At 45.0% G+C, this 10,421-nt stretch overlaps 1 protein-coding gene across 1 annotated transcript; it reads left to right on the forward strand.

Moving 5' to 3' along the window:
- The first annotated feature begins 366 nt into the window (after positions 1-366).
- On the forward strand, positions 367-9,044 carry LOC144949292 (membrane protein FAM174A-like). The gene is made up of 3 exons (XM_078879236.1): positions 367-781; positions 1,929-2,074; positions 4,836-9,044. The coding sequence occupies exons 1-2, from the start codon at positions 507-509 to the stop codon at positions 2,071-2,073; spliced, it is 420 nt and encodes a 139-aa protein (XP_078735362.1). The 5' UTR covers positions 367-506; the 3' UTR covers position 2,074; positions 4,836-9,044.
- The last annotated feature ends 1,377 nt before the right edge of the window (positions 9,045-10,421 follow it).

Raw genomic sequence — 10,421 nt, forward strand, 5'->3', positions numbered from 1 at the left:
CGGTCCTGGACTTCCCCTAGGTCGACTCGGCCTCAAATGAGTACCTGGTACGGCGTGTTCAGTAAACATCGCCACTGGTGCTGGCCCCACCCTTAACAGCGCCGGCTTAACAGCAATTGCCCCAACGGTATATTCAGGCCAAGGCTATTACGGGGGGATCTTTATCTTGTCTTCGTGACAGCGGACTTGTCGAACTTTATTGATTGACACGGGGGGGACACGGTTTCAGGGTGCGCCTTACTTTCCGGCACCGGTTATTCTGGGCGAACAATGCGGCCAGACACGCACGCTCGCTGCGCGCTTACGTCACGAAGCAGCGTAATGACGTCGACGGTCGCTCGTCAACCAATGGGAGAGGCGCGATTGTGATCGTCTGAGAACGCGGCGGCCCTGTTCCCACGTCCGCCGTGCACGGCAACAGAGGATCGACTTCTGAACCCTGGCCAACGTTTAAACTCTCGCCGTCTTCTTATAAAACAATAACAACAAGCAAGCAAGCAAGCGTCATGCCGGCCCGCTACCTCGGCGCGTTGCTCGGTCTGGCGGCGCTCGCCGCCTCCAGCCTCGCCGCGGTTACCTCCACGGCGATCCCCGGCAAAGCCTCGGCCTCGCCTAACAAGGCTGCCGCGTTCAACCGCACCGAGGCCCCCGGCAAGGAGGCCTCGGCGCCTGACGGCGCGTACAAGTCCCCGTTCGACAACCTCATGATCCAGCGCGCTCTCTACGTCCTCATCGGGGTCACGGCCGTGGTGGTCATATACTTCATCATTCGCACCATTAGGTACGGAGCTGTTTGCTGTTAAGGGTGATCGCCAAAGCCGCTTTTGACCAGTCCGGTGAAGTTTTTTGAGTACAGTACGGGGTTGGTCCAAATGTCTTGTGATTCCCCAATTAATTGACCGAGTACATCCCCCCCCATCCCACCGTTGCATATTAATTTATGTATTAAATAAGCCTCACTTACAAAATAAACATTGTGTTTTAGAGAATTAAATGGGGGGTGGTCGCAAGACATCTGTATCACTTTGTGCAACACAATTGGGCATTGCTCTGCGAGCTTACATTGCGTCTAATGTTGTTTTCTTAGCTAATTTTCAGAGGTGGGTGAGAGGGGGGTTACTTTCGCCGATAAGACATCGATGTTGAAGGCCGCCACGACGTACAGCCGTTTCAATGCGGGCAAAATTTAATTGTCTGTTTATCCCTTGTGATGGGGACTTTGTAGGATGAACGTTGAGATTTTTAAGGGCACGTGGTGACCAATAAGGTCTGAATTGGTCTGTAATAATTTAGGCACTGATAATGGGTTGACATGTATGTTGGTCGAATGCAACTGCATCTCAAGACGCTTGACGGAAGCCGTGGGCATCTTGAATTTGCTGTACAGTAAAACCTTGGATTGCGAGCATAATTCGTTCCGGAAACGTGTTTGTAATCCAAAGCACTCGTATATCAGTTGTGATCACGTGACGCTCGGCAGACAAAGCGTATACACGTACTACTCGTAATGCAAGACCTCGCTCGTTTATCAAATTAATATTCATTAAAAAAAAAATTGCTCGTCTTGCAAAACACTCACAGACCAAGTTACTCGCAATCCAAGGTTTTACTGTATTTTGTTCAGAGGCAGTCGGTCGTAGGCAGAGGAGGATACAATGCTATTGAGCAGGGGGCCGGAGGCACGGGTGATTCGGGAAAGGGAACTTTCAGGCCATGGGGCTGGACAAAGGATAAGCAGCAACGTTTCACTCAGAATCAGAATCTTGATTTGTCCTGGAGAAATCCGATGAGCAATGGAGCTCTTTTTCGCAGATGTGCAGTCGTAGAAAACGCCACGACCTGTGCCCTTTAACCATCCCCACTTGCACAGCTGCTGCTGCTACATGGAAATCCTTGAGGTGGGAGTCACCAACAGTCTCTGTTGACAGCGTGGGCAAGCGGTCGAGAAGAAACAAGCGTTACGGCGTGCTGAGCACATCAGCTGAGCACATCGAGCTCGCTGCCCTGGAGCAGGAGGACGATGACGACGATGAGGACACCACCCTCTTCGAAGCTCGCCAGGGCCGGAGATGAGGTGCGTTTCACATGTCAGCGCATCTGCATGTAACAACAAAACCGTTCGCCAATAAGCGGTGATGACATCACCACGGCGTCTGTGCCAGGCCCAGGTGCACTTTGAGGCCACGTGAAGTGTAAGGCTTAGTGGCAGGAGGTCACGGGACAGTCCCAGGTGCCATGGGTTGACTGACTGAGATGACTGGCAGATGCATCAGCTGTGCCCTCTACTGTGCCAACTGTAGCTAACACACTCACACGCAGTGTTGATTCAGACAGGGGTAGCCTCATGTGGTTTGTGCATTCATACTTGGCCACATGGTGGGTAGCATAGCAAATGCAATTGTTGTACTCTTCTTCTATGCTCACACAACTATGCTTCCCATCTTCACTATCCCACCCAGGCCAGCATGGTTGAAATATGGTCATTTTACCACCGTGATCCACAGTGGGTTAACAAACAGCTCTACAAGCACACTGGGACACATCACCTACTACCCAGTGCTCAATAGTAGAGTAATTGTGTACATTTGTTGCCTAACTACATAGTATGTACCACAGCCTACGGATGATTAATTCCTTCTGACAACTGTGGTGAAGGTGCTTTAAATGTAAATTTATTCTTCCATTGCTTAAAGCAGGGGTGGGGAACCTTTTTTCTGCCAAGGGCCATTTGGATATTTATAACATCATTCGTGGGCCATACAAAATTATCAACTTAAAAATTACCCTGTTATATTTGGTCAAACATTTAATTAACTCGCCCCTAATGTGATGGCTGGAACTGCTTCTCTTTGGCGAGGCGTGTGATGTTAGCTGGTGTTGATGATGTTGCTGCTACTCGCAACTGCTTTTCCAGGTTTTCCCCTAGATTTATTGAATTTTGGAGTCCCGCCTGCGGTTGCCTTGGCAGGGCCACACCAAATGATTTTGCGGGCCTTATACGGCCCAGGGGCCAGACGTTCCCCACCCCTGGCTTTAAGGAATATGCAACCCTCAAACAGGTAGATCTTGTTACGTAGATACAAATACAAATAAAGAGACCCACCTTTGTTCCCATATGTGCCGCTGGATGAGAGGTGATGGGCGGGGCTTGGTGAAGTTACCAACATCATCAGTGGCATCAACCTGGGCTTGACTTGTAGGGTGGTTTTCGGCCTTCAGGAGTAATCGACCACAAACAAGTAGTCGAGTCAATTTAATTGATTTAATTTAATTGATTATTTGTCCTAGCTTTATATCAAAGTATCTCTCAGGCTATGTCATGATGTTACCGTGTTATGGTCACTGCAGTAATGTCACGAGAGCTCTAATCCGGGTCTCCTGAGAGACACTTAATTTGTTTTCTCATAAACAGTTCTTCATTAATAGTTTTGGACAGCCGTGAACCCAAGACCCTGGTCTTTGTCTTTATGGTAAAGATAAGCACATTCGTGCTTTTTCCCTTTAAATGCAGAACACTGAATGATTTAACGTGCAATTTGTATTGAGGTTTGAATGTGCTTAGTTAAAAGAATTACTATAATAAGCCAATAATCTGTGTCCCTCGCGTGACGTCACTCCACATGAGGCCCACCCCCCCACGTGACGTCACTCCACACTTACACAAAGTCGCTTCAAATATGACGTTTCTTTACAGAAAGTGACGGTAAAAATAAATCTAAGCAGCACAGTGCTACATCCGTGTGTGACGTCACTGCAAAAGAGCCCCCCCCCCTTCATTAATATTCATGCCCGCGTGGAAATTTAAACTAACGCACAAGAAGGTCGCGCACTCCACATGCCGCACCCCTCCCCTCATTAATAATCATGAGCGGGTTACGTCACTCCACATGCCGCACCCCTCCATAACCATTAACGGGTGACGTCACTCCAAATGGGGCAACCCCCTCATTAATAATCATGAGCTGAACAATTTCTCTATTGAATATTTCAGATTTACTGCAATATACAATCGTCCTTAGACGGGCAATACAAGCAAGTAGTATATGTTTGTGTGAGATGTAGGGTGGAGTAATTCTATAATTAATACACAACATTGCAATCCCATTGATCCGGACTTGTTTTCTGACCCTTGCACATCAGTGCCAAGTGATTGTCAGCCTGTTCCTAACTTCTCCTAGGTCAGGGGTCAGAAAATAAAATAACAAGAGACTTTTTTTTCTCGAATTCGGTAAAAAAAAACCTCAATATTTCAAGAAGAGCAATGCATGTGGTTCTAAATAAATAACGTCACGTAGCGGTCCCTAACGAGTCGCATGCAGTTCCGAAGCTGCAGGTTGCCGACTCCTGGGCTAAGTAATTTCAGAATGAAATGAGTGTTTGAGATGATATGTCTGCAATCGACGACACTGGCGAGGCAAATGTGACTGGGCAAAGTTGCTGTCAACGCCACGCATTCTCTCCTGGCCTTAGTAGGCGCTTTCAGACAGCAGATTTCCTACTTGGCACAAATGGGCTCTTTGCGTTGGTGTACGGTGTTATTTCTGCAATATTTTGCTGTCTTTAATTGGATTTTCTGTTTGCACTCAGTCACATATTCACTTTAAGATGTTTTTTTGTTCATGTTTTTGTTTTTTGTTTGTTGCGGTTGCACCCGATTCAAGAGCGAATGGCTCACAGGGCTATACCTAATAAATGAACCTGAACTTGTTATGACGTTTCCGAATGTGAGCCGAATGGCTCACAGTGCTATACCTAATAAATGAACCTGAACTTGTTATCGTATTGAAAGAGTCGTGCTTTGTTGACATGTCAAATGCTCTGTGTTTCATCCACAGGACACCACGCGATGTTGGATGTAGGAGTTCACCGACTGCACCGGGGGAAAAAAAATATGAAAGGCCAAGCAAAGAGCGACAGTGCTTTTCCCGTTCACCAGAAAAGTTTTGTACATAAATTTCACACGCGCGTGTTGGTAGAATTAATGAGTGTTGTTCAGGAGCCTGAAATCTTATTATCTTCCGAGAAGCATCAACACTTTGTGAGGGATGATGAAAAGGTTTGGATTCGGTGTGCGATCTACTTTCAGTGGGTCTCTTGGTAGGAATTTATTTTTGTTATAAAGAAGTGAATGTGAATGATATAACTTCCAGTCGAATTAACTTTCAAGGAAAATAGATGTGTGCGCTCATCCTATTTTGTATCGTGTCTAATGATGCTGTCAAAGTCAATCTGTGCAACAAGTGGCTGCGTGTGGCCCTTGGAGTATAGCGATGCTGAGGTCAGGGCACTGAGCCAGCAATGCCAAAAGTATGGGTTGGATCCTAGTCACCAATAACTGACTAAAATAAACAAGGAATTAGTGTTTTTTTGGAATTGGTTAAGGAACACTGTTGATATTGTTTGAGTTTTGTTGATACTTAGGTGAGGGTTTCGTTTTCAGGTTAACAGCCTTTAGTCGTTTCACGAGTTCATGTTTTTTTAGCTGACCGGTAACTGTTAACATGGTGTCATCTCATAAAGCACGATATCTCTTGCTACCAAACAGGGATTTTGGTTAAGAGTTGCCACAAACAGTAGATTGCCCTCCCATTTCAGCAATTAACGCTGTTTTCACCAACAACCCAAATGTTCTTGGTGAGCAATACTCGAGGAGAATAACCGTGCTTAGCTTCAGATGTAATATATTTTATTACCGCCTACCATATTGTGATCCTGATCTTTCTAAAACCGCTTCGGTTTTTGCGCCGCTTGTCTAAATGTGTCTTCGTGTTGTACTTCGTGTCGTGCTGCATGTTGTTCCACGTGTTCTTTGGCACGATGTCCGACATGGAGAGCTGCAATCATCCGGTAGTGAAATATGTTTGATTCAAGAGGCTCTGTATGATTAAGAATTAAGTGAAAAGGCTGCAAGCCTCTCACATCGAGCTTTTATTTTTTTCTAAGGAGCACACATTGTCCCGTTTCACTTCATTTAGTGAGTGACAAATGTCAACGTTCTGTTTACGCTTCATCAAGTATTTGTTTTTATTGTTACGTGTATAATGACCAATCAATATGACATTCATGTATGTCATAAAAAACATTGCCATTTGGACGCAGCACAGTGCAAGTTTACGACTTTCGGGCTTTCCTTATCCAAATTTGGTGAACAAAACTTTGGTTGTGAAAACCGTATAAGGTTTTCTTGTTTTTTTTCACTGCTGTTTTCAATTCTATCCTTTCTCTTCCAAAAAGACTAATGTCTTTTCTAAAGGGACGTTCTCATCCACCACTTAAATGAAGACAAAATTAGGCAACCAGTGTATGTATCCACCCATTCACTCGAAACCTTTATTGCCAAAGTGAAACTTCATAATTACTTTTAAAAAAGTCACCGTATTTGCCAGGCATGGTGCGGCATACCTGCGATGCAGTGCTTCTACGTGTGGATGGTGGATCACGTGAACGTCACTGTGTGACTGGTTTTGCAGGCCTATGACGTGGCTAGTAGATGGCAATAAAGCAAGCGGATTTGGTGACCCGTCTTCATGACCTTTTGATTGTCATGCATGGGATTGTTTTCAGATATGCCAATTTTCTCCCACTTGCAACATAAGCATCAAAGAGTATTTGGCAAAACATCCCAATGTAAGATCATTCGTGAAAAAAAAACTAATCCATTGATTATTTAAATTCATAGAACAGGTGGTGAAGTGTACAGAAAGATACAATAAAACTGCATATACGAACCATACAGCTATTTGTGACAATGTTGATTATGGAAGAATGATAAACCCGTAGGTCTGAGGGTATGATCACTTATGAATTCGTGTTCCCTTAGTAACATTGTGGGGGAGTCGAGTTCAAAGTTGCATGCCACTTAGCCATTTTGTTGGAATTTGAAACGTTCTGTTCTCGTGGCCACCTCGTTGCATCTTCGACCGATTACCAAAGGGCACCAACTGCTTAGCATTGTCCGTGAGAGACACTGCAGCGTTGTCAGAGAGCAATGTTGTAGCATTAACATTCTGTTTCTAGATTTGACATTTTCGTGACTGCAAGGGTCCATACTCTTGGTTCTTTCGGTAAAGTCACGTAGGTAAAGAAAATAATAAATAAATTAAATCACGACGTTTCGATTGCGATACAAGCAATCGTCATCAGGTGTGACAACCACAGCAAGAATTTTTTTTACTGTAGTGACGTTTTAACATTCTATTTCTTGGAGGACATTTATTATTTTTTGTGCGACTGACATATCTGAATTCTACCGTGCAAAACAATGAACCTGGGCCTTCACATGATGAATGGACATTTAGTCATGTCAGAATGTCTCTATAAATATTTGGTAATGCTCATCTTTCTGTAAAATTGATCAATAGCGCAAATTCTTTTTCCCCCATGGTGTGGGGCCCAGTCTGTCCATTTAAATACCACTGTTGACCTCCATTGTGTACTGCTGCTTCCAATTTCCCCCACGGGTTTGACTTTTGCAATCTTTCTATTGTGCATCAAGCACAGTGCTACATGGCCTCATTTGACACGTGTGTGTATGCACATTCTCAGGGCTTAGCTCGTCCTAAATGTATTTCTGTGTAGCTGTAATTTGTTTTTTTTTGCACTTTAAGCCTCGTTGATTATTGCCCATGTCTGTATGCTTCAGGTGAACTGGGAGTGACCGTTTTGCAGTGACAATTCTGTAATTTGCCAGATGTTGCCATGCCTGTAGTACACTGCTTTCGAGGTGGGGGTTTATGGATCATGCAAAGATCATTGTGTGCACGAGACATGCAACGCAGTGGTATTCTCTTGCATGCCTGGGCATTCTCCAGATACTCCGGTTTGCTACCACATGCAAAATGTGTAGAAAAGGATTATGAGTTTGTTTTACGTCATGGTTTTCTGTAATAATGCTTGGGATGAGCAAGATTGTTTGAACAAAAATGTCTCTTCAAACCTGTCTCCTAAAGGAAAAGCATCTCCCTGGGGTGATGCTCTGTGGGAGACACTCGCAGACAGTGGTAGAAGTTCTCACCTTCCCATGCAGGTGGCCGATATCTCAAAATGACGACCACATTCGATTGTTGTAACGAGGTGGTGCGATTGATTGGAAGGAACGACTGCCACATTTTACCCTGACCACGTTGTGAACTCTTGCCCAGATCGTCGAGTCGAACACTCTAGTGTGTCTCACACTCTAGTGTCTCTTTAGAAGTAATACGTGTTGGTGAGTAAGAACACGTGGCTTTAGTTGGGAGTCAATTCAAAGTTTCCCACCCTGCTCAAATGTGCAATGGGGTGGAGAGCATCTGCGTAGGTTGCTCTGAACCAGTTGTGGTAATTCCTCATTCCTGTGGCGGGTGCCAGGCATCCCATAGGACTATAATGGCCATATTAGCTGAGCACGGGCCCAGTCTTTATGTGAAGTTAATTTATAATTAATTCATTGGACATCGTCTTTGTGTCTGCGTGGTTAAGCGTGCAGGTGTGGCACGTACAAGAATTGACAGCAACACTCATCCGTTGCACGCCGCATAGTCTATACTCTTTGGTTTATTCGGTAAAGTCACGTGGGTAGAAAAATAATTATAGATCATGACGTTTCGATCGTCAGGTGAAGGTGAAGACGGTTGCTTCAGGTGAAGACGGTTGTTTTTTGGTGGCGATCGAAATGTCGTGATCTATTATTATTTTTCTACCTACGTGACTTTACCGAAAGAACCAAAGAGTATGGATTCCTGCAGTCACGAAAGCTTCAAATCAAAAGTCGCATAGTCTGTCCACTTGTTTACCACTATACACAGCCACGTGTTGCTGTGTCCAGGAATGTATGTTAATGGCTTGATGTACAATGTAACTGCAGGTTGTTTTGCCCAGGTGTCTTGATTTACGTTTTGAGTAAGCTGTGATGTAATGCTTTTGTCAGATTTATTTTTTTCATTTTGAAACTGGGTGGGGTTCATGATCACTGTACATACCCGTCTGTACAAATACACGTTTTGGCTTTGGGTGCACTGCGATGTCTGTTTTCATTGTGAAACAAATTAAAGTACTTTTAAAATAAAGCATTTTTTGGTTTTGTGTTTAGGATGAAATGACGGTGTATTGCTCACAGATGTGCTACAGTATCAAGTCATATTCTCTCCCTGAGTACATTTCATTTGTTTCTCCAGTTGTCTTGTGTTGGCAAGTCCCATGTAACTCAACCTGGCCCCTGCAATCGTTTCTGTGCTCTTAGCTATCCTCCCTGCTCATTGCCATTACAGTACCTTGCCTTCACCCGTTAAAGGCTTCATCACTGCTGCGCAAAGAACCTCGTCACGCTTAGAGATCAGCATTGGGGACTTGGTCCTTCTCGGTGCTTGACCCTAGGATATCATTGGCGTTAGACCTCATAATCGGCATCGAACCTGCGGACATCGTTCGTGCTGGGGCTCTCCCTGGAACTCGTCGCATTATGAGACCTCGTCTGCATTGAGCACATGGACCGTCTGGCACGGGGCGGTGGCACGGCCAAGTTGGGGCATGTGTTGCTACTTGTTCGTGGTTTGCTGTGGTTAGAGCCCCACGGCCGCCCTGGTTAATACTGCCGAGGTGAACGTTCAAGCAGGGAGATGCTGACTCGGGTAATGTTGTGTATGTTATATTATTCATTATTTTTACGAATTGTTTTAACGTAAAAAGGAAAGTTATATTGCACGTCAATAGACAGGTCAGAGAGATCGAGTGGATAATGAAAGTGGGAGACTGCACGTTATGCCATGGGGCCGGCCTCATGAGAAATTACATTTAAAAATGTTTTCCGATGACCAATTTTTAGTTTCGATCAAATTGAATACCAAATTACATCAGCAGGGGTCGCGCTTGCAACGCCACGCGGCTCATGGATGACATCACAGCAATGGAGCGTGACATTGACAAATTACTGTAAACATGCATTTTCAGCTTTCTTAATTAAGTTCTTCCACTCGTTTATATCTTGTAAAAAAAAAACTAGACACATTCTACAATATTCATAATAGAAGGGTTTTTTGGGGTTTGGTTACGTAAATGTGTGCATACTCTGGTTCTTTCGGTAAAGTCGCGTAGATGGAACAAATTATAAAAGAACACGACGTTTCGGTCGCAACACAAGCGTCCGTCATCAGGTGAGAAAGAATGATCTGCTGGTGTGGCTATATATAGGCACGGGAGTGGGGGGTGGAGAGTCGTGGCTGCAGGAGTTCACGGGGAGAGGGGGGAGGGTTTGTGGAGATCAGGGACGGGTGGGGGCTGGAGAAATTAGCATGTCCATGAGATCAAATCAAGATAACACATTCCTGCGGAGGGAGCTGGTAGGAACGTTGGGTTGCTCGGTCAATGGCCGGGGTCAACGGCGGCGTGGTGTATTCCGCAAATATGCCCGACTGTGAGGCCGGGCACAAGCCGGCGTGAGTAGGTTA

This window comes from Lampetra fluviatilis, chromosome 53 (assembly GCF_964198595.1).
Source record: "Lampetra fluviatilis chromosome 53, kcLamFluv1.1, whole genome shotgun sequence".
NCBI classification, from domain to species: Eukaryota; Metazoa; Chordata; class Hyperoartia; order Petromyzontiformes; family Petromyzontidae; genus Lampetra; species Lampetra fluviatilis.